Source organism: Vipera ursinii (genome assembly GCF_947247035.1).
Source record: "Vipera ursinii genome assembly, chromosome: 1".
Lineage (NCBI taxonomy): Eukaryota > Metazoa > Chordata > Lepidosauria > Squamata > Viperidae > Vipera > Vipera ursinii.
In genome coordinates this window covers 281,134,474-281,159,996 of record NC_139512.1, presented here as the reverse complement: position 1 = coordinate 281,159,996, position 25,523 = coordinate 281,134,474, and the positions used below count along the sequence as shown (strand labels likewise).

At 37.3% G+C, this 25,523-nt stretch overlaps 1 protein-coding gene across 1 annotated transcript in view; it reads left to right on the top strand.

Moving 5' to 3' along the window:
• The window catches only part of RPS6KA2 (ribosomal protein S6 kinase A2), a 143,771-nt gene that overhangs the window by 22,215 nt on the left and 96,033 nt on the right, over positions 1–25,523 (top strand). Inside the window, exons 2-3 of the mRNA XM_083366367.1 lie at positions 15,848–15,964; positions 18,704–18,785. Coding sequence (XP_083222493.1) covers positions 15,848–15,964; positions 18,704–18,785 — 199 coding nt within the window. The remainder of the gene's footprint in view (positions 1–15,847; positions 15,965–18,703; positions 18,786–25,523) is intronic.

Here is a 25,523-nt window from a genome sequence, read left to right as displayed (position 1 = left end):
TTGAGATTAAGGCTTGCAAACACTACTGAATAAATCTGTGCAGTCTGCTTGTGAACATATATGGACAAACCCTTGGAAAGTCAGATCATAGTTATAGGTCAAGGAAGAGACCCAACTGGTGAATAGGGCTGCTGACTCACTTCACTTCTGTATAACTGACGTAACCATTTCTATTAATATTTTAGTCCATGCCAATTTCCCAATAATTCTCGGAAGAAGTGGTTTTGTCAAGATTCCAGTAATGATGTTGGTACCACTTATGATGGGATGGGTTCTTCTAAACTAAAGGCATGCAATTGTTTTGAAGCCAAGTCTAGCTTTTGAGTGTCATCCTGAGGGCTATGCTCCAAATGATTGTGAGATAGTGCTGACAAATTTGTAGAAGTTGTGGGGGTGGCTGCAAAGGCTATTGTAAAATGTTGTTCTAGATCAGACATGTCAAACACAAGGCCCGGGGGCCGGATCTGGCCCGCTAAGTGGTTTCATGTGGCCCGCGAAGCCATCCTGGAAATAGTGAGGGAACGGCCCCCACCCACTGCCTTGGCCCTGGCCCAGAGACCCTCCTTCTGCCAGAGACCCTCAGATCTGTCCCACTCCTGCCCAGGCCCCCATAGGCACCCTTGAAGCAAACGATGTAGAGCTGGCCACGCCCACCCAGTAGGCCACACGCACTCTAGCCACGCCCACCCAGTAGGCCATGCCCACCCTGGCCATACCCACCCGGCCCCCTGAGGGCAACCGCAATGCTGATGCGGCCCTCAATGAAATTGAGTTTGACACCCCTGTTCTAGATGGACAACTGCTGCTACCAATTAAAAGATGCTTTGCAGCTATTCCATCTTTCTCCCTTTTAGGGATTTTATTTTGTAAGAAAAAAAGAAAAATTGGGAGAAATTACAGTGTGATCCATGCCCATACCCCCTACCTCTTAAAATTCCATGAATCAAGCAAGATAATTTAACTATGAAAAGCGTCATCTAAAAGCCCCCCGTGTCATAAACGAAGGACACGAAGTGCAATCAGTCTGCATTATTTAAAATAACTAAGTATTTCAGTTCAGACAAATAATTTAAGTGATTTTGGTGCTTTGTAGTTGATGACAACTTTGCTCATATTTATATCCCTAAATGTATCCAAAATTTCATATTAAAATCATGTTTGAAAATATAAAACAAATGTATCGTAGTATTAATCTACTATCTAGAACAGGAATATGCAACCTAAACTAGATTGGAGAATCACACCCAATTAAGGAAAGGAATCTTGCAGATCCTTTGCATGTCTTTCCACCCCTTGTGAGGTTCTGTTTTTAAGAGATTCCTTCCACCCCAGCTTCCATGTAGGAGAAGATATAACACGGGGAAGATAAAGACTAGAAAGCTTCATTGTGTGACTTGCTTTTTACTTCCACAACATTTATTTAAAACTAAGTAATACAATTCAATGGGACTTAACACTACATGCCTTTCTGATGTATGACAGCTAGATCTGTATTTATTCAGAATATTGCTAATCCAGAAGCAAATAAATAAAATTCCTAGTATAAAAAGAATAGTAGTGGACCTTCACTTTACAGGGAGCTCTCTGGAGTAATCCCTGTTTTGTAGAGAGCATATATTTTCACTGTTAGACAGTTCGGTTCAATTTCCTTTCCATTATTCTCTTTGAGACAAAATGACTGTGATTCTAAGCCTAGAGCAGTGCCAATTATTTTGGAACAGGTTCTCTTGTCTGTTTTCTGATACTACAAATTTAATCAGCGATAACTTTGCTTTAATGATGGATGTTGATTGCTACTGTTATTAAAATTAAGTAGTATTTTTATTAATATTTAGTTACTACTTATTAGGTATTACAATGCTTATCATTCAGATGAGGGATAAATAAATTGATTAGTGTAATTTCAAAAGATTTCATAATGAATGTTTAATATCCATTTGGATGACTGGTGCACCTTTGCTGGAGTTATAGGATGTAGTACAGATTCAGCATGAGTAAAATGAAATGTCCACTGAAGTGCTCAGGCCTATCAGTGCTGCTGATACTGGCACAACCCTTTATTAGATTTAATTGGATGTATGAAAGGTGGCCAGACATAAGGCTTGGTTTAGCTCTGTTCTTTCCAAATGTCAGAAGCTGAGAAAATTCCACCTGGAAATTATTGCTTATTTTGTCAAAAGTTATTGTAACCAGTAAGATTAGAAAACGGCCATCTCTGGAAAAGGTAGAAAGTGAATGAAACAAATAGGGCTGGTGTTCTTTATTGCTAGAAATTCCATTCAGTTGAACACATTTAAATGAGAGACATAAAACTAAATCTGTTCTGAATGTAGGTGCTTATTGTCACCTATAGCAAGTATGGCGACATGCAACATCATATAATACGTATAATACGTACATAGAATACCTTTTGGAACTTCGTGAGCTTATTTACATAAAGCGGATCTTTAAACAATATATTCTGTTCATTTAATATGTCCTATTAAGTGACAGAAGATCATGCATTGGAGCAGAAGTGGTGATTTTTAAGGATCTAAAAATTATTTCTTATAATAATCCAATTTGTTTTCTGTTCCTCAAGTACAGTGTCTTTTTATAGAAACATTTTCTGTTTTGTAAACCTAGTTAATATTGATTTGAATTTACCCTTTTTTGTATGCTGCAGTATATAATACCAATTAGTTTTCCACCTAAGGCACCTAATTATGCAAAGCAATAGTTATTCATCTTGGCCAGTGTTTTAAAGATTTTTTTTCTGTCTTCTGTCAGAGCCTGCAGTGCAGTGGGGTATTACTCAGCAAATATTTTCCGAAAGGTTGTGATATAGCAGCAAATTAAACACACACGGTCATTTAATGAGAGCTTTTACAAGAAGACAGTTGATCTTTCTGATAGATATAAGAAGAATTTACTTAGTCAGGGGTCTAAATTGAATTGTTGATCCAAAGGCTACTGTTGTGCCATCCTGCAATGAGAAGAGAGGATAGATACAGTAAAAATAAGCAGGCAGGTTTTGGTAAACATATCCTACAAAGAAGAATAGGCAGAGGCAAATCTCCAAAGCCCAAGGAACAGTCAGCTTGTTCTGACAAATGCTTCAATTCACAATGAGCCTTTTGTATCCTCTGATACTGACTACTTTCCTCCTCAGGTTTTATTCCTAAAGTCCCCTCAGGCTTGAAGCTTGGTGCTCAACTTCAGTAGCAATAGCACTTATATACCACCCCATAGTGCTTTGCAGCCACAGGTCATTTGTTTCTTTGGGGGAGAGAGTGTCAAGGTTTGGGTATATAAGACCAGCATTTCTATTTTTGCTGAGCGTATTGGTGTAGTAGAGAAAGAAGATGGCCTTAAAGGACAGAGGGAGGATTGGCTACCAAAGGCCATGATCAAATAAATGAAACTTGAACCCAGGTCAAGAAAGATTTGTGAAAACACAAACAGACAGCCCCTGGCTCTTGAAAAAAGAGAAGGAAAGCTAACATGTTCAGACATGCAGGTCCAGTTAATATAATAATATAAGTAGCTTAAATCTGCACAGTGCCTAATTTTTAGTCTGTTCTACCTGACGGGGCTGACGTCAGTCTTGCACATCTGAATATGCAGGTTTAGCACCAGCACCAGTGCGATGTCATTAGGCAGAAACTGAGGAAGAGCCAGTCTTGGAAAAGGGTGAAGGTGAGAGCAGGCAGGAAGGCCTCATTCCTAGCTGGGTTGCCTTGGGCAGCAAATGGTGGCTGTTGCTAGAGGGAAAAAGGCTGTCAGAGGAGAGTCCAGTGCCTAGATCCCACACCCAGCCTGCCTGCAATTTGCTCCCCTGGAGGAAGTTGTAACCCACAGTTGAAAAAGGCCTGCACTATTTAAATGCATGGTGTTGTAATCCATATAAAATTTGTCGTACTAATATTATGTTTGCTATAATATGTTTTTGAGGTGAGGCATTATCAAAGTAGGCAGCAACAATTTCATGAGCAGGACCACCCATTCAGGAGATGGCTTCATGTACTTGAGTCAGGGGCTCTCCTCCCACCTGGCTGTACAGAGGGTGGCAGGCAGGGACCCAGCTTGGATTTCTGATACCTTGTGGCTTTATAACTAGGAACCTTCAGTGGGGCTGTACCACTGACCATTTACCCTTCCTAATATAGAGCCCCCTATGTCCTGCTGAAGATCAAGTGGGAAGGTGTCTCATATTTTGTGGGGAGTCTGTGTCTAGACATATCTGGCTCACACATGTAGTCTGAACAATCAAATACCTACAGAACACCTCTGGATTAAAGACTTTCAGTTGTGTATGTGTGCAATTCATTCACCATATCCCTTCAGATATCCTTTTGCATTTATTCAGAAGTGGATGTTATCCTGTCATTTGAAAGAGGAAGTGGTGGGGGGGGGGGAAAGGCAGTTTTGTCATGCTTGCTCTGAATCATTCCATAACTATGAACTGGCCCTCCAGCAGAGATTTTCTTTTTGTTATTATGCAAATGCTGAGTCTTTGTCACATTTAAATTGGGAATGCGAAGGGGGGAAATTGGGAAGTGGTTAAGGACATTAGCTTACCTGAAATGTCTAGAACAATTTCTCTGACAAGGCACCCTCAATATCACTTATATCTGGAGCAGTAGTGGATTGATTACATAACATTTACTTTTGGAAATGGATGGAGTCTGTTTAAATCTGCTGTTTGTCTTGTCAAGAAAGGCAGTCTATTTTTGAGTTATGAAATGTATTTAAATAGGAAGCAGGATTTTTGCGGACACATAGTTTTATAGGAAAGCAGAATGAGTCATGTAAGTTAAATGTGAAATTACTTTAAAAGAGCAAAGGTGATGTTCATTTTTGTACTTTTGCTAATGGAAACAGTCCCACCAAACCAAAGAGAACAGGAGAGAACAACTCTCTCTTTCCCCTTATAGCCCCTTCGAAAGCACTCACAGGAGATACAACCAAGTCTCAGGAGTAATATCTGAGAATGAGGATGGCTGCTATCACAGCTAAGAAAACGTCTCATACATTTGAGTTGTAGAGTCAGTCAAATTCTTACCCACTTCCATGCTTTTACATAGAGGCAGATAGCAAAGAAAATGTGACTGGTAATACCTCACTACCACTTAATTTTGGAATTATGAGACTATGTGCTAGATTTCTTTTACTGATCTAGGTTAGCACTGGTAATGTAGCAAAGGAGGTGGGGTCTACTTTGGATGCAAGCAGTAAGGAGGATATTACCAAAGACGATGATGAGGCTGTTGGTGAGTGTGGAGCTGGCTGCCCATGCGGCAAACAGCTGTTTGGCTGTCCATAGTGCATCATAGCCCCATCTACAATGAAGAAAACAAATCTGTTTTGAGTCTTGGTGACAATCCCCTGTGGTTTTCTTAGCAGCTTTTTTTTGAAAGCAGCTTGCCAATTCCTCTTTTTTAGGGCTGAAGGAAGGAACTAGCTTTAGGTCACACTGCTGGCTGTGCCTAAGGTGGAATTAAAACTCACAGTCTCCTAGTTTCTAGCAAGATGCTTTAGCTACTACACCAAGTGGGCTCTCAACAGTGGAGGATGATGTTAAAAAAATGACCTCCTGGTATTATGTATGCTAAGTAAGTCACTGGTCAGCAAGGATCCCATAGTCTCACTATCACATTAAGTGAAGATAAGGGGAAATGTTCCACAAAAGAGTTAATTTCTTGATTTTCAAAGGGCCATAAGAGATTTAACTGTGTTTTTTTTTAAATTCACTTTATCCCTACAGTTGCAAATTTTTTAAATGTGATCAGTCAGGAGCATGTCTTGTAATTTGTATTTCACAATCAAAGCAGCATTCATGGGGTCGTAGTTTGCCATAGTGCAGGAGGTATTGGTTTGCAATATAAGGCACTAAAGGCAGGAGAGCAATTAAAATGTAGCATGGCAGACTTGCTTCTTTACATTCTTTGCCCATTCGTCATAACTTCCCTTTGGAAAATTATTAGATGGGGAGAAACAACTTTTAGAGAAATACAAAAATAGTGAAACAGGTCTTCCAACTCTTCCTGCTGATGGATGTTAGCCTAAATAATCTTCCCATCCATATATAGGATATTGGCAGCATCTCAGGTCTGGCACATAGATCTGCTTTTGTCTCCTATAAGAAGGCTTAAAAACCTTACCCTTCCTGAGTAATTAATCATTTTTTATATATTTTGGTTGAGGGTTTTAATGGTCAGGATATAATACTTTCCTGAAAAGACTAAGAGAAAACAAATGAAAAGTTACTTTAGATTAGTAGGTCAGCAACTGCAAACGTCTGAGCTAAATATGATTTCTTTATAGAAAATTGTTTGCTCACACTTCTCTTCTAGCATAGAAGTTAAAAAGGTATTGAAAGTCTCAATAGAGACCAAATTAAACCTCAAATATCACTCATATCTGTTTACTAAAGTTAACAAGGTCCTCTTCTTTCATAAGATGTACAGAGTTCAGGCAGATCTTTAACCTAACAAGTGAATATTATTTTCCTTTCCACTGCAAAATTTTAGGAAACACAAGTATCTCAATTCCTCACAGTTAAAGAAGAGGTGATAGACAGATCTGGATGATTAAGAAGAGATAATTATTGTTTCGTGTTGTTGATTAGCTGCCTGAGATAGTGACATCCTTCTCACTTTAAATCTGTCACTTTGGCATATATTTGACATTTTCTCCTCTTGTGCTATCATCAGCAAACATTATTTAAGAAGCACCTGCTTCTGCTATAATTAAAAATATGAGATGTTTACTCCATATATTTGGGATAGGCTCCCAGGCAAAATATTTCTTTTAAAAAGTTATTAGAATGTTGAACAGGGACCAGCAAGTAGATCTTCCTTCTCAAACCTTATCTTCCCAAAATGGGATTCAACTTCAATCATTCCTAGTCAACAGAGAGATGACAGAGGAGAAATCAACATTTCTGGAGGGTATCAGTGATAAGTATTGTAATGTATTGGGCTTGTTTTGTAACACCACGTGGTAACGGCTGGAAGGCTGTTTGAGCAGGGAGCTAGCTAACGGCTCCCAGTGCCTCAGACAACTTGTCTCCAACGCTGCTATTGGTTGCCCCTAGGGAGGCAATAGGTTGCTTCAAACCTATTGGCCGCCGCCTAGGGGCCAGGATATAAATTGCTGCATCTGCATCTGCAGCCCAGTTCTCTAGTTCAGATCCTGCAAGCAATAAACCATGATCTTTGGTGAACTCACTTGCCTCGTCTTCATTCCTGCGCAACGAACCCAGTACACAAGTATATTAACCCAGCAACCAATTTTAAGCAGTAAAGAATAAGTGGTTTTCCCCTTCTTTCCTATCTGTGTCTGCTCTAAGCATGTTATTTAACATGCTGAACATTCAAAGGTCAACTTCAAAGATGCCAATCTTGAAACTCATGCCTGATTTTTTTTTTCCAGAAAATACTGTAAACTCCTAATTATTAGACTACAGATCAAATGATGCTTTCATGAAAAAGCAAAGGGCTATTGGACTTGTAGGTTCGACAGAACCATTTCCTTTCAGTGGCTTTTCTTTTTTCTTCCTTTCTGATAAATTCTGCTTCATTGATTCTTCCTAACTCCAGAACAAATTATTTATTCTCCCTTGTTCATATATATCTGTTGCTGAGCTTGATTGAACTTCATTTCTTTTTCTGTAGATGAATATTTAGTGCAGGGTACTACTTTAAGGTAAGTAAAGAGTTAATGCATAATAGGTTCACTGAACACAAATTTTCCAAAGAATACAGGGTTCAAGTCAAGGTAGAGTATTAGACTATAGCTGATTAATTGGGTAATTTAGCCGCCAAGGACAATGCGAGTCTGAATGGAAATGGATGTTGATTTAAGTCAGTTTCTTCTGGCCATTTCAGCAAGGTGATTGTAACATGAAGACATTTAGAATGAGAGACCAGCATCATGGGACATTTCATTGTATCTGGATTTGTGCTGGTGTTAGTGTTACATCTAGATACAGATATAGTAGGAAATTCTTTACTTAGATTTTATCCGCAACTGGGAAAGAGGAACAACTTTCTGGTGTCCCAGTCCTGCCATGTTTACCCATAATTAATCCATCTCATTGCTTTTAGGTAAATAATGCTGCAGACAGCAACTGTGGGCTTACTTCTCTTTGTAATTGTTTTAGCTGTATCCCTAACAGAGAATAATTATATTTATTGGGTGCTTTACTGTTTCATTTCCATTGGGATGCTCCCTCTGATGTATGAAGAGATACAGTCACCGCAGTTGGTGTCTCTGTCCAGTCTATCACTTCTGCCTGCAGAAGGAATTATATTTATTTTATTTCATTTACTTAATTTATTATTTTTACAAATCTTTGAAGAAATCCAGAAGAAGTCCATAATTTATAAGTAGCTGAAAAATATCCCTGAATTTATCCAACCAGGCTGCAATTCAGAGTTTTGTAAGGTTAAAAAATACGTCTGAAGCAGCAAATTTCACAGAATGGACTGCTTTAAAGATATTATATTTTATTTCTGACAAACAGAAACAGCAGTTATGTTCACTAGCTTATACGTATGTACAGTACACATTTATATTGGTGGACATAATGTGGACAGAGGAAGAATTAGAAATAATTTAACTCAGTGGTTAAGAGCACAGACAAAGAGCTGCAATGATTTTAGTTTTTGGACTTAATGGACTTTCAGGACCACCATGAGTTTAATGGTCATATGTTGGAATAAAAGCTGTTTAAAACATAATGTGTATTATTTTTACTTACCTGAATTTGTGATCAGCCAAAGAAAGAGGAATATGCAGTAGCTACTTCAGTTTATGCATTAGGCTTTTCATATCTTTCTGTCCTTTGCAAATCATCCTTGCTTCCACCACCTCCATTCATTCACTGCCTTTTGTTCTTCAACAAAAGAATAATCTGTAAAAGAGCAAATGGGTGGCAAAGGCACAAAATTGATTGGTGGACTTGGAAGGCTGCAAGAATATTCATTGATCTATCATTTTAAGGACTCACTGGAGAAGAGCCTAATGCTGGGAAAGATTGAGGGCAATAGAAGAAGGGGACGACAGAGAATGAGGTGGCTGGATGGAGTCACTGAAGCAGTAGGCGTGAGCTTAAATGGAGCCCAGAAGATGGCAGAGGACAGGAAAGCCTGGAGGAACATTGTCCATAGGGTCGCGATGGGTCGGACACGACTTCGCAACTAACAACAACATCATTTTTACCAACAAATATTCCAGCTTTTTTTTTTAACCCACTAAGCTTACATGGGTCAGGATGGTAATGTAAATACAGAAATTAAAATACTAGCCTGATTGTGTTTTCCTTGACGTTAGTAGGCTTTGGATAAAGATATGGGCATCTGGAAGCATTCCCAGATGTTATATTCCTTTGCTGTAGCTCTCTGTTCTTCCTTAAAGAGCAGTTCTTTTTTTCTGAACCTCTTTGTTCAGCTTTGTTTAAGTGATCCTGAAACTGAAGGATGATTTACTGCTGACGTGATGAGAAATTTCGTTGCTAAACCATAATAAACTAAAAAAAATAAAAACATGAGCAAACAGCAAAACCCAGAAAACAAAACCCAAGGAAATCTGGCTAAATCTAGCTTATACCAATTATTCCTCTTCATACTATTCTAAACCTGCAAATCATCCTATGCATTGTCACATACACCACACTCTTCTTTTTGAGATTTCATCAATTCTGTCTAAATCTGTACAACCATGACTGTTTTTTTACTCTTCCTTTCCTCTTGACTCATTCAACTTCTTCATATATTCATGTTATGATTCTCTCCTCATTCAATATGGTCAAATCATCTCCACCTACTTCTTTCATACTCACTATTCCCTTTGGTACTCCATCTGCATTCATTTATGATTCTTGACCTTATCTGTTCACAAGTGCCCCCATTTCCTTTGTAGCTAACTTTCAAGCTTCTATGATTCACTTAATGACAGCCTTGCTTAGCAATGGAAATTCTGATCCCAATTGTGATCGTAGGTCAAGAACTACCTCTGTTTATTCAGAAGAAAATTCTACTGAGTCCAGTAAAGTTTACTTCCAGGTGTAAGATTGCAATCGGGACATAATAGTTTCACTGCTTGAATTGCCAAATGGCAAATTAAACTCCTTAAGCTATTATTTTCAAAATGTACGAAACACTTCTCTTTTTAGTAACGTATCTTTGAACTTTTAAGGCAGAGCAGATAGGGGAGAGAAAGATAAAATATTTCGGACAAGATAATACTACTAAGTTGTTTTTTTTCTGAAATCCAGTGTCACAGTTTTTCTGCAACCTGTCTATTTTGACCGATATATCAAAAAAAAATCTATAAATTGGGTTGTCATTGTACAAGATGGTACAGTTTGTGATAGGAAGTTATAAAATAAGTGTCTCTGCACTGACGAAATTATTATATAAGGCAAGGAGCTAAATGGATCTACAAAGAACAGCTATATAAAGTGGGTTACATAAGTATCTTGAAACTATCTTGAATAGTTAGACCTCAGCCCCCAAAGCACTAGTTCTGAGCTTCCTGCACACTAATTATTAATGGAATCCTACTTTTTACATTTGCAAATCTATCTCATTTTGTATACAATTATCAAGAGTTGAAACTGTTTTTCTGGTGGTCTCTGATGCTGCTAATGACTCTGAGCCACTGGAATTCAGGTCACAATCTCTCTGCTGAAACAGTTTCTGGAAGAGGCAGATTTGCACCTTCTCATTGTCTTCTGTCACAGCTGCTGCTTGGAGGAATTGATGCCCATTTTGGTAGAATAGTATTGCTTCAGTGAATTCCTCCTCATTGTCTTCTCAATCTCTCTTCTGGCATGTGAAGAGGAGAAAAAAAAGAGATCTGATTGAGAAAACATCATGGAATATTTTTCAACTTATTGGAGTTTAGGAAATGGAGATCAATGATTTGGTTCACATACCACATTAGGAAACATATTTATTTATTTATTTATTTATTTATTTTGAATACCATGTGTTCATTAAACCATAATCTTTTGGGGTTCATCTAGCACGCTAAGTTCAAACTTATAGTTAACTTGGGTTTCATATTCCAGTGAATGCTTATCAAAAATAATGGAGAGTTTAGGTTTGGATGACTCATTTCATCACAGGAAGGCTATTGACTCTGCAATAGAGCTATATGAGACAATTGTAAGTTGGTGGTACATGAATTAGTCAGCCTAAGCCACTTATCATGGCATGTAAATCCATCCATGATAAAGCCAGGCCCAACATCAAGGATGAAATGATGCTGGATGAAATATCTATTATCCTTCTCCTTCATTTCTGATGTCTCTTGTAGCGTACAGTACCTCGGTAAGCCCATTTGTAAGCTTAACAGATGGTAGCAGTACAGCTAGTCCTTAATTTTACAACCACAATTGAGTGCAACATTTTTGCTGCTAAGCAAAACATTTATTAAGTGAGTTTTGTCCCATGTTACAACCCTTCTTGCCACAATTGTTAAGTGAATGACTGCAGTTGTTAAGTTAGTAACACAGTTGTGAAGGGAATCTGGCTTTCCCATTGACTTTGCTTGTCAGAAGGTTAAAAAAGGTGATCACATGACCCCGGGACACCACAGCTGTCTTAAATATGAAGTAGTTGCCAAGCATCCAGATTTTATCACATGACCATGGGGTGGTGGTGGTGCTGCAATGGTCTTAAGTCTTTTTTTCAGTGCCGTTGTAACTTTGGACACTAAACAAATGGTTGTAAGTTGAGGACTACCTATAATATGGATAGACATCTCTTTTCCATATACTTGAGCAACGTTACTTGCTTTCTGAATCAAAGCACTGAGTGCAGCTGCAGTTATTTATTAGTTTCTTATTTCCTCCTAGCGAGCCTGGCTGAGGAATTCTGGGAGTTGAAGTCTACAAGCCATAAAAGGGCCATGTTTGAAGACCCCTGTCCTAGACACTTTTGGTGTGTGACATTTCTTTCTACTGCCCACCATAAAAGTGAAAGGAAAAAAGGGAGACTGGCCAGTAGAGATAGATTACTAGCCCCACGCCCAAATTTCCTCCTTTTTTAATTTGGTCATAGGACTGGCTGTGGTGGAGTTCTGATAGATGGAGATGACCTAATTTATTGCAGACCTTTTGTTGGGAACTGATAACTGGCTTGCCTTGCCTCATTGGTCATGCCTGTTCTTTTTCCTGGTATTGTAGAATTTGGGTTTGAAATGGGAGCCTTCTTATATTACTCCCCTGTTTACTCAGAAGATAAGTTAAAAATGAACAATCCAACCTTTTGTTTTATGAAATGGTGTAAAATGACATAAGTTGTTTCTTCTTAAAGAGATACAACAACCAAAGTTATGTTTAATTATAGAATGCCAAAAGGGGCTGCGGGTTTCTTTTTTTTTTGTTTTAATTATAGTATTATCTCCTCCTTTCCTGCTTTCAACTCTGGCTAGCCACCAGCTGCCTTTCTTTTTCTTTTTCCCTTTCCAACTCTGAGCTCCATGTTTACCTTCTTAAAGAAATGGCCAGATAACATTTATTCAAACCTTTACTCAAAGGCAAAATAAAATAGTCTTTCATCACAGAAGGAAGTAAAACTATTCAGTTAAAATATAATCCCAAGAGATTTTATTCCTTGATTTAAGTAATGACAACATCCAAATTAGTCAAGTCAAGACACGCACCTCTTGCTAACTGGTGAGATTAATTTAAATTGACAAAAAAAACTTACAGGTAAAAAAGGATATCGAATAAAGTGAGAAGAAAACAGATTTGGTAATAACATTTGCCCAGACTCCAAAACAGCCCCATTTTAATTCAGATCACAGACAAATCCACCAACAACAGTTTAACTTTGCAGCCTGTGTCTGAGGAAACATCCAGGTGGATAATGCCCTACAAAAGACCAGAAGAATCATACTATTAAAAAGATGCAGGGCTTTAATTGCCCAGTTGAACCTACTAGCCATTAATTTAGATCCCTCTGGCCTTAAATGTAGATTTTTGTCCTTTGAACTTGTGACCTCACTGATTCTAGGCTCCTCCTGTTCCTGCATTTCCCCATTTTCTCTCCGTACTAATCAGAAGGTATTCAAAAGCTTTTGGTACATACCCTACACAAGGCAGTATTATCCTGTTTGATCAGAACCAAAAAAAAATATGGAAATTTATTTTAAACCTTTTCTTCAGTTTAGAATCCCAGAAATACATTAGATGTTAATTCCCATCATCCTCAGCACATCTGAACATTTATTTTCATAATTTTTATTAGGTATATTTGCCTTGGCTAGAGATAATGAGAGGGATAGTTCCATAGAATTGAAAACATTTGGTTAAGAAAAATTGCCTTCAGTAAGTTAGTAGGAGTAAATTGTAATCAAAGCAGGTTTTTAGAAGCTGAGTGGATTATTGTTCTAGCGCTGCATAAAAATATGATCTTTGCTCAGCCTGGATACAAGCAGGACTTAAAACAATCAAGGAGATTTAAAACAGATCGCATATTCAGAGTACTTCAAAGAGTTCAGTATGTTGCTTCTGTTGCTTCCTTTATAACCTGAAACCAATCTAGGCAGCCTTGGATCAGATTCACACATTATACCCAGCAGTAATATGACTTGTTCCTTTTTGGTTCTGTATTTTATATTTAAGAGCAAAATATTAAAAACACCTTACAATATCAACAGAAAAAAATGGTAGGACAGTGAAGAAAACCCTGGCATATTAGTGATGTAAATGTAAAGAAACTAAACTTGATTTTAAAAAAGAAAAAATATTAATTAAGAAGAGTGAGAAAGATCCATGTAAAGTACCGGTATGTTTGTTTTTGCCTGAACATAATATGTGGACTATAGTTTTAATAGTAATATGCAAACCAGGTTCCTATGGGCTATTCAACAAACTTTGGTTAAAAACCTTGTGATTTAGTCTACCGTATATCTGTTTTTCTAGTTGCTTTGCCAATGTCAAGAATAACAGTAAAGAAATTTTTTTTTATTGAAAAGTTTTACAATACATTTTATCTTTAACAATCCCTCCCCCCCTCCCTCCACCCAACCCTTCCTAATCCTCCCTAACCCTCCCCCCCTTCCCCCCTCCCCCCTCCCCGACTTCCCAGAGCTAAATACAAGGTATAAAAGCAAAAAACAATCATAAACAACCATATGTTAACAACAATAAACTATTAAGTCTATCGCACTGTAGCTCATATGAAATGACTACAAGCAATACTAATATCACATAAAAAAAAGGAAAAAAACTTACTCAAATGCTAAGTGAAACTTTTTGGTCCCATATTTGTTCTGGATATAATCAATCCACTTTTTCCACTCCATAATATAATGTTGTTGCGAATGGTCTTTCAAATAAGCCGAAATCTTTGCCATTTCCGCCAGGTCAAACAGTAAAGAAATTTTTAGTATGACTTTGAGTACATATCTGGAAACAGAATTATAATGAAGAAGAATTCAGCAATAATGTATGTTCAGCTCTGTCCTTTGTAAATGGATTTTATTATATCCTGTTTTTTAAAAAAAAAACTCTCCAGAAATTGTTTATTTATATAAGGTGACTATAAAAGCTAATCCAAGACACGTTGTTGCCCTAGGCAAAGATATTCTTCACCTTTTCCAGATCTGCAAGGTGACTAGGCTAGCATCATTTAATCAGACAATTTAAATTATATGCCTACAACAATAACAACACTTTATGTAGAACAAAAAAATAAGATCTAAAGCTGGCAGGTATTATTCAGTACTGTACATTAAGGAATATATCATTAGATATTGTTCAGCTTTTCTCCTGAGAAAAATCAGTTTTCTTTGTCTATGTAAGAATAATATTGTTCTGACCTTTGGTGACAATGTTCCTTGTACTAACTGAAAGAATTTATAGCTTTACTGTACATGCTCGTAATTAATAGCAATTTATCTTCATTTTAGACCCTTTTATCAAAAGCAAGGATTAAAGTATCATATATATTCAATTTTATAATGTAAGATATTAGACATCTCTTGACTTATATTGGATCCAGTTGGAATATATAAAACAGATACATTAAGAGTTCTAAAGATGGCATAAAGGAAGAAGTTCAGCCAGATGTTACAGCTGACATGAAATGTAGGGTTGCTTACAATGCTGAGTTAGCACTGGGGTGAAAAGTTCTTTCTAACCCCACTGTGAGCTGGGGACATCTGTATATAAACTTTGTAAAGAATTCTTCTAAACTAACTGGAGGGAGTTCTTGCTATAGTCCTTATTAGCTGTAATCCAGTTTACTAGTTTTAACAGATCGGTCCCTACAATTAGAGCATAAGGATTCTGGGTCCTTGATGGGCCAACTTTAAAATATGACATCAATAGTAATAATTTGCCCTTATTGTATGGCTGATCAAGGCAACTAAATATTCTGCAGTTATTAGCTGAAAATTAATCAAATTTCGGGTTTTTTTATCTTCCAAAATGATTGCTTCTAGGGTGCCCCTACTAATTAACCCCTAAATCTGATGACAGTAATATCTATCCTTTGATTTCCTCTACCTTGAAAAAATCCAAGATTTGTGATAGAATAGCTTATTCATCCTAGCAGCTTTATGAACTGACTGCTGTGTTTTGATTTACAGGTTTACTTTTCTTTTAATTCAGTAATAAATTGACATATTTCATAGATGAAAGTAAATTACAATCAAATTCAATAACGTTTAACGCATGAAATGAAAATATTTGTGCACAAAGATGGATGGTACTAATAGCTTCACACAAGTATAATTCTTGGTCTTGAAGTGAAAATTGAATAAAAGAATAGCAGTTGGAATTAAGTGACATAATTAGTTTTATCCAGGCTATAAACTGTGCCTTGGTTTGTTTTTTCATTCACAGGAAGAAAGCATCGTAAAGGAGATAGACATCAGTCACCATGTCAAAGAAGGTTTCGAAAAAGCAGATCCCTCTCAATTTGAGCTCCTGAAAGTACTGGGACAAGGCTCCTATGGAAAGGTAATGTTTTATGTGTAATTTAGCTTTCTCCAATCTGGTGTCTTCAAAGTTGGTGGATCAGTTCCCAGAATGCATTGCATTTAGGTTGGAATGCTGAAAGTTGATGCTGTTGTGAAGCCTGCTTGTATTCATAATATCCAGATAATCAGACCACCAAACCATACACAGAGTACATATTCATTCACTCATTTCAGACATAGGAACCACTTCTTCATTAGTGTGAGATGCATCCTCTGACTCACATATAGGGTCACATCTTCACCTTTCTTTTTCTCCCCTCTTCTGACTCCTCATCTCTTCCTCTGTACCTAGTTTTCTTTCCTTATCCCCCTTCATGTTGCCATAAACATAGAAGCAGCCATGCTTCTTTTTCAAGGACCAGCCTAATATTTACTCAAGGATAGGGCCTTTAAAGCTATGGAGAGTGAAGAAAACTTCCGGGTCTTCTGGTACCTTCTATTATTCTACTTTGACTCAGACCCTCAGCTTTAGAACAATAGCTTTACTTTGCCATTGGATTATATGAAACAAAATAAAGGCATCCCAGATGCCACAGTTTCCCCCACTTAGCCTATACCTTCAGTTTAGCTCAGTTGTTGGGGAGAATTTTGATTCCTCAAAGAGCATTTTCGGGAAATATAATAATTTGAAATAGGGAAGCATGGAAGATAAAGCATAGAAGCCATTTTTGGCTAAGATTTGTTCTATATGAGATGCAACCTACAAAATTGGAAGGAAAGCACGACTCCTGAGATCTGCCATTTGTAGCTAAATTTATCACTCTTTGAAAGGAAATTGAGAAAGTACTCTTCATCTAGCCTGAATCCATAAAACTTTTCAATATTTCAGTGTTCCACATTTACCAAGCTAATACTGTATATTTTTAAATGTATCTGCATTCAAGGCAACCAGTTTTTCAGCTAGTGGAATTATATGAAATTATTTTGCAGTTCATAGCTTTTGATAGGAATGAGCAGATAATAATGTTTTGTATTAGTTTACATTTGTTGTATTTTTTATAGGTTTGATAATTATTTTCATATCTTCTTAAACATTATTTAATGTTTGACACACACAGTTTGAGAGGAATACAATCGAATTCAATATTACAGGGAACAGCTGACAAATGACTATATCTTTTTAAATATAAAGTTACAATTATAGCTATACTTTCTAGTTATAGAAAGGCAATACTATCCAAAATCAAATGACATGTATTGATTTTTTTCTCCCATTCTTCTTCTCCCACTCATGAACATAATATAATTCACTCTTCAAAGGTTTGTTGCTTATTAAAAATGCAGATATTTTAATTTGTGAAGAATTCCTAGATAACCTTAAAGGTTGAATACCTTTAAAAATCATTCAGTGGTATTTTAAAAACTGAACAACCTTTGAGGAATTATTAAAAAGGAAAAGGGGTTCCTCCTAACTACGATAGTTGAAAGCAAGCAGGGTAAATTCCTATGAACAGTGATTTCTCAAAAAATATGTACCATCCAAGGCAGATTCTTCTTTCTGAGAGCGCTTAGTGAAATAATATGTAGCTAACTTTGTTAGTTCCAGCTGTGCCTCTTTCAGTGGATATTGCTAGAGAGAAATGTGTTACCGAGAAAGAGGTTAGCTTTCCCTAAAACTGCTTTGAAATATTTAATTTCAAAATATTAAACGTGCTTGTCAAGAAGATATACTTGGCAGTTTTCAGATATATTTGTTGTTGCAAACATCTGAACTAGGACCTGACGGTTTACAATGGTCTGAATATTAGATGGTGTATGCACATTTTTACTTTAGAGAGGGGGAATCAGTACATTTGTTTTTGTTCCTATCATTTTGAAATAAAAAATGAATATCAAACTCCATAAAATTAGACTAACTAAGGCATATTTTGTATCCTGTTTTTCACTTGGAGCTCTTTGTTCTATTATTCAACACATAAAAACCATTTCTTGGAGAAAAATCAGGATCTTATCACCCAGAGCTGCCCTCTGAGGGAGATGAGCAGTTAAGAAATACGAAATATCAATAAATAAAACTTTTCCCTTTTGATTTCCTTTCACCACTAAAATCTTTATTTCACTATCTGTGTGGGCAAATGTATATATATCTGAAGCACAAAACTGATACAGAAACCTGTTTATAGTAAAGAACACTTGGGTAAAACTTTGGGCTTTGAATTAACCCTTATTTAGACCCTGAGCTTCTACTGATAATGCATTAGTCTTTAAAGTTGTTACAACCGGTAGCTCCCAAAATGGCCCAGATGGTAAGTGGAGCCTCTTTTTAAAATATGACATATCCTCTGTGTTTGTCTTCTAAGCCCACTTCTAGCATCCATCATGATTTATATATATTTTACATTTAAATTTCCTATGAAGATTTCTTCTATTCCAGTCCTCTAATCTTGCTGTCAGTTGTGAATTTGGCCATTTTTGCAGGGGTTGTGAGGGCAACTGTTTCTATGGTGTGGTCCTTTTTATCTTTGTTTTGTATTTCTTGTTTTGATTATACTTTTCTGTTGGATTTTATATATATATATATATCTATAAGCCACAAAGAACTGCTAAGGAAATAGGGCTCACATACTGTAGATTTTCTAAATAAATACTGAAGAATAGGGAAATGCATACTTACTTAATTACATACCTAGCAGGATCACTTTACATTAAACAAATGCAACATGTACCACTATTTTAAACATACTTCATTGAAGTGCCCTTTGGATTTTTGCCCCCACAGGTATTTCTGGTGAGAAAGATCAAAGGATCTGATACTGGGCAGCTCTATGCAATGAAGGTACTTAAGAAAGCAACTCTAAAAGGTAAGAAAAAAAACGAGAGTCAGTGTACAATAACTCTTTTGATTAATATCATGTTTCCCCAAAAATTAAGACAGGATCTTTTTTTTTTTGCCTCCAAATGAAGTACCAGGTCTTATTTTCGGGAGATGTCTTTTCCATGGTCTCACCTTGTGGCAGCAGCACCGACAGCCCCACCCAGCCCACTTTTTCTGCAGCCACTTGCTACCACTTATACACATTGCCCCCAGCCTCCATTTCATCGTCTGGGGCCTCAGGAAATGCCTCTGCAGCTGAGAATGGCGCTCCGGATTGATGCACACAATCTCCAGGGCGGCACCATGCGTGTCAATCCAGAGCTCGGCTCCCGGCTGTAGAGGCCTTTCCTGAAGGCCTCTGACAGCAAAATGGAGACTGGGGCCACCATGCACGTCAATCCAAAGCTCCATTCACAGCTGTCGAGGCATTTCCTGAAGACCTCTGGTGGCAAAATGGAGACCGGGGGCGACACACGGGTGCAAGTGGTGGTGAGCAGCTGCAGAAGTGGGCCAACAAGATAGGCAGGTGTCAGGGCATGGAAGGCCTGGCTGTAACGGTGAGCAGGTGCGGGGTGCATGAGGCAGCTCCATCCCCCACCCTACCCTCGCTTGATTTTTAGGCGTGCACCTTGCCCCCAAACTAGGACTTCTTTTTGAAGTAGGGCTTATATTAGGCCCATCCTCAAAAAATCAAGCTAGGGCTTATTTTTAGGGTAGGTCTTATTTTCGGGAAACAAGGTAGACAAGTGATTTTGTTGCATTCCAGGTTGTATGTATGTATATCAGTCTCATAACATGGAATTACTCTGAATATTATGTTTGGCTCTTATATTCTGACTCAACAAAGGTAGCTATGGATAAAAAGGAAATTAGCCTAAAATCCAGCTCCTTTTATATACGACCAAGGGAAATAGAACGTGATCTTTCTTGATTTCTCTTTGAAAAATAAGGAAGAGTGAGTTAATGCTGCAGGATGTTTAGGGCAACATAGGTATGTAGGATCCTAGAGAAGAAATTTCATACCAATACATCTTGTGCTCCAATTGCAGCCATTTCTAGATTGAGAGGCACTGCTTGCAGTCATTCATACATGTGGATGCCTCTTTTAGTCCAAAATGAATCGGCAGGTGCAGCAGGTATACCACTGCTCCTACATGAACTGCACTCAAGGTGCTGGTTGACACTTTTAAAACCCTACATGGCATGGAACCAGTTGCTTGTGAGTGGCCTTGTGGTTTCTGACTGACTGATAAGTTTCAGATCTGGCAGAGTGAACATAATCCAGGTGCCATCTATAAAATAATGGTGGGTACCTGGAAGCACACCTTCTTTGTTATGCTGCTTACTCTATAGAGCAGGCTCCCCACTAAATATGGACAGCTCCTGCTCTTTTGACCTAATACAAGGCCATGAAATCTGGCTTCCCCGCCCAGATATTGGGATTTCGGAAGTTAGCATGGGAACTCCAACACGAATGTATGTGTTAAATGGTTCTTGTGTTTATATTGGGCCTTAATGCAACTTTAGTCAGTTATTGTTTTAATTAAATTCTATTTTTATTTGTTTGCTGCCTAGACTTTCTTGACAAATGGGAAGCAATATTTATTGGATTATTTATTACATAAGCAAGTAAAAATAACGGCAGTTGCAAATTAGAAAAAAGTAACCCTCCAAGTAAAAGTAATTTGGTAGTGAAATTTAGAAAACTTTCTTTGTTGTAAATATATTCAAGAAGAAGCTACCAGGAACATTATGAGCTAATATAAAGCAGAGAAATTCTGCCCTATTTTTGATGGGTTGTCATTCAGTCTGATGAAAAATACTGCACTTTAGAAATCTTTCAGAGAAGTAAATGGGTGAAATATGATGTTCTTGCACTCTCCTATTTAGTTTGTTGATTTATATGCTATTTCAATCACTCAATCCTTTGCCTAATGGATGCAATTGGGCCTAATTGTGTTAAAACCAAAAAAATGTGAAAAATAAGAGCTTGGATTAAAGTCAATATTGCACTAGAATACTCATAAATGGTACATCAAACTTTACATTTCTAAGAATACTGTTTTTTTCTGCTTCTACTGTGATTCCACTTCACCACAAAATGCCTTGCTACCTTTTCTTATGCTAAACTATTTTATCCCATTTCAGATTTTTAGATATGGAAGTTGACTTTAGAGATGTGAATTATTTTAATTCTCCTCTTTATAATTTTCCTTTATGATTTAAGCATTATTTGATATTTGTAATAGTTTTTGAATTAACTTTACAAATCACTGAAGTTTACACATGTATATATATATATTTTTTTTTAAATGAAAAACTCAGTGCAGTTCAGAAAACACACCTCATGTGCCAGCTTCCCCACTCCTTTTATTGTTCTGTGATGTAATGGAATGTTTCAGATAGTACTTCTATCTGAATAAATAAATCCCCTAGAAACAAGTGGAACATCTCTGGATATATATATGGTAGGAATGTATTACAAGACTTGCAAAGTGTATTGTCTTCCAATCTAGGTTCTGCTTTTTGAAGCTGCGGTTTTGTTTGCGAAACCCGCTACCTTTTATTTTTACTGCTCAAAGATCTGACTATTATTCTTTACTATCAATTATTATAAATCACCATAATTTGAAAGAAACTGCGGAAATAGCAAGCATCTGTTATAGTATGTTTGAAGGATCTTAAGAGGCGGGACAAAGAGATGCTGCCTAGGGAACGGTCAGATAAGTGACAACATAGTGGGTGGGGCAAGAGGCTCAGAAGGATCCTCCCTAAGTTCTTGGGCTGAAAAGGTGACAAGTGGGAGAATTAGACTTTCAGACATCCAGGGTTCTTTTAATGAAACTTTACAAAGAATTGGATTGTATGGGTTCTCCTGCTTGAACAGGGGGCTGGACTAGAAGACCTCCAAGGTCCCTTCCAGCTCTATTCTATTTCCCATTTGGTCTACCTGATATGGCTGACTGCACCTATGTCCTTTGCTTTGTATCCTCACATAAGCAAAGGCAGAACGTAATGTTTAGGGGGGCTTATATTGATAGACATGAAGACTTCAATAAATGTCAGAATCCTCTGAATAAGCCCTAAATTGCATTAGGGTAGGTCACAAGTTAGAGGAGACCTGCTGAAAAATGGAAGAAAAAGACCTTTTTTTTTGGATTAGCTGAAAGAGCATTGCACATTTTCTCCTCATCTCTTCCTGAATATATTCTTGCATATTATAATGGCCAAAGCTGGATTGCTAAAGAAACCCACATAGATTGGCCCTGATAGGGGGAAATTGAATAGAGAGGGGGGAAAAAGGGAGTGCCATGTCTGCTGCAAATACTGCAAGCGCATCTGAAAAACAAAGATAATGTTCCTCTTACAGAAAATAAGCTGCTGTTCTGTTTCCTATTATATTCTGATTAATAGCTGGGGTTCAGAAAAAGGTCACTGAGTCAGTTCACATGTTTATCCTTTCCTACCACAAAGCATGTAAAGCAAGAAATATTTACTATTTGCTAAATCTGCATGCATTTCTTCCTGTTTTTAATAATCAGACGCATTTATAGTATTAACGAAATTGGTTTAGGATGCAGAAGTATAACGGTGTACTTTGGTAGCATGTATAAAATATAAGCAAATAGCAGAAGTTGCTGTTAAATATAAGATTCACCAGCAGACGTTTTCTCCGGGATTAACAATGATGGAGTTATGGTCCTAAGAGCATAAGATGATCACTGTATTTAAACCAGCTCTTATAGTGCTTCACCATTGTCTATGAATACCAGGACAGCCAGAAGAATACTTTGAAATCCTTTTAAATTTAGGGTTTGAATTTAGGAGTCTAGACTGGGAATCTGGGAAGATATTGCCAGAACTTAGATAATGAAATTGTAGACAAGAATAAAATTAGGAAGAGTCCTATCTGTTTTGGCCAATATCATATTTGAAGCTTTCACATTTCACCAGTCTGGTGGCTTTGTCGGACATAAAACCATAAAGTCAAATGGGACGTGAATCCTGGAAGATATTAAGGAAGACATCTGCAAGCAGATTTGTTCCAATGGACCTATCATGGGGCTCCACAGCGGCCTTAATGTTCCAATCAGAATAAAGCTGGAAGGGACCTTGGAGGTCTTCTAGCCCAACCCCCTGCTCAAGCAGGAGACTGTGTACCTTTTCAGAAAAATTGCTGTCCAGTCTTTTCTTAAAATCATCCAATGATGAAGCATCTACAATTTAAACACGGAGATAAAACATGCTTTTCTCTCCGCTTTTTAAATTTAATCAGCTCCTAATTCAATTTGGCTTTCTTCCTGAAATTTGATTTTTGACAGGGGCGTCTTACAGATTAGTTCCCAGATAAAACTTTCAGTTATAATCAGTTTCAGTTAGTTACTTGCATTAATCAATGTGCATTAGAATTACACTTACAGAACATTTCTTTGAGTCTGTCCAGTGGTAATTTGCACTAGCACTATAGATGTACTCTAGTTTATTTATTTATTTATTAATGGGACTTATATCCCGCCCTATCTCCCGAAGGACTCAGGGCGGCTAACAACAATAACATATAGTAAGTACAGAAATTAAGATAAAATTAAAATTAAAGTCATCTGTGCAATAAATTAAAATTAAAAATTAAAAATAAATTAAAAATTGTAAACATAATTAAAATGCCTGTCAGTCCAGGTCAGCCAGGTGGAAAAGGAGTGTTTTGAGGCCGCGGCAAAAGGACTGGAGAACTGGGGCCATCCGAAGCTCAGGGGGGAGCTGATTCCATAGGACTGGCGCTCCTACAGAGAAGGCCCTTCCCCTGGGGTTCGCCAGCCGACATTGTCTAGCCTGAGGAGGCCTTCTCTGTGTGAGCGTACTGGGCGATGGGAATTCGTTCCCGGTAGCAGATGGTCCTGCAAGTATCCTGGGCCTAAGCCATGTAGTTAAAAAAAAAAGGACAAATGTTTTTGTAAATTCCTGCGTGTATCAATTCCTGCGTGTATCAAAAAGGTATATTTCTTGAGGCATCATAGAATCACAAAGTTGGAAATAACCTCAGAGGCCAATCCCCTACTTGGTATAGTTTCTGTTTGAAAGTCATCCACTGGACAATAAAGAATAATTCCATTCTTTCTGGGTAACAACCTTTCAGCTAATGGAACATTGCTGTCATATCTTCCCTTCGTTTTTTCTGCAAGCTAAACATATCCAGATTCTCTAACCATTCCTCATAGGATTTGGTTTCCAGATCTTGTACCATCTTGGTAGCTGACTTTACTCCAGTTTGTTGTTACGTTTTGTGAACTGTGGTGCCTCAAACTGGACACAGTATTTCAAATGAAGCCTGACCAAGGCACTAGAGAGTGAAACAATTATTCCCCTGATTGAATCCTGTTAACAAATACAACTCAAAATTTGCTTTTTAGCAGCTGCAGCACACTGTTGCCTCGCGTTCGATTTGTGATCTATTAGGACATTCAGATCTTTCCCATATATATTATTGCCAAGTCATGTCTTTCCCTTCCTATACCTTTGCTTTTCATCTTTTCTGTGCTGACACGACATCCTTTCTGTTTATTTCAGTTCACTGTTAAGCCTGTGTAGATCATTTTGAATCTTCCAGTTGTTGGCTATTCCTCCAGTGCTCTATCATCTGGAACTTTGATAACCATTTACTTAGCTCATTGGGACCATTTATCAATTCTGTCAGGGTACAGTCTCCATCAATTATAAATCATGCTAACAGTTATATAGCTTAGTTTTACCATGTAATTGATTATATCATAACACGTGTGATGAAATGATTTGTTATGTCTGTGACATTCCCAAGATCTACTAAGGTAGTAAATATTTTTAAAAAGAGTAAAGTAAATTTGACATGACTTATAATAGATACATGCAGTCTCTTGTTAATTGTTTAACACTTATCCGTGTCCTCACTAACTTGATATTTAAAAATCACTGTCATCTTTCTGAATATGGAAGTCAAATGAATACTGTAGCTCTGTAATTTCTCAGATCCTCCTCTTTTTTGAAGATTTGCTATTCTCCAATCTTCTCAGACCTCACTAGTTCTCAAACGTTAGCACTTCTACAGTAACCTTTACTCATTCCTTAAGTAACCTAAGATGTAATTCATTTAACCCCAAAGAATTGAATTCATTTAAATCAGTTAAGTGGGTTTCTTTTTTAAAAAAATCTTCTCAATATGTATTCTGAGCTGCATCTCACTCCTTTCACTAGTGGAACAATGATGGCTAGCTAATTCTTTGTTCTCTTCTGAGACAAATGGATATAAAATACAAAGATAAGATGTTCTGTTATCTTGTCATCATCCATTACAAACTCATTTCCTTTTCTTTACAATATAACCTCTGGGTTTTTTTCAGGGTATCAGGCATTCCTTACAAGCCTCAGCTTATTTAGACTTTCAGTGTTTTTGACAAAATTCTGATTTCTGGTGACTGATTTGATCTATGCCTTTCCTTTTATTTCTTACACATTTTAGCCTTTTCTTTTCAGCCTTTTAGAAAGCTCTATGTACATTGCAGTGGGTTTTTAGATGTCTCTCATTTTTCCTTCCAGTCATCTCATGTGTGTTGGCAAGAATTAGGTTCTCCATTCTTTCTTCTTTTCCCCACACATAAAGTTGCCAGCAAGACAAAACAGGTTTTTTTTTTAACTTCTATAACAATAGAGTCAGATCTCTTTCCAGTACTGCTGATGCTGAACCTCTGGATTG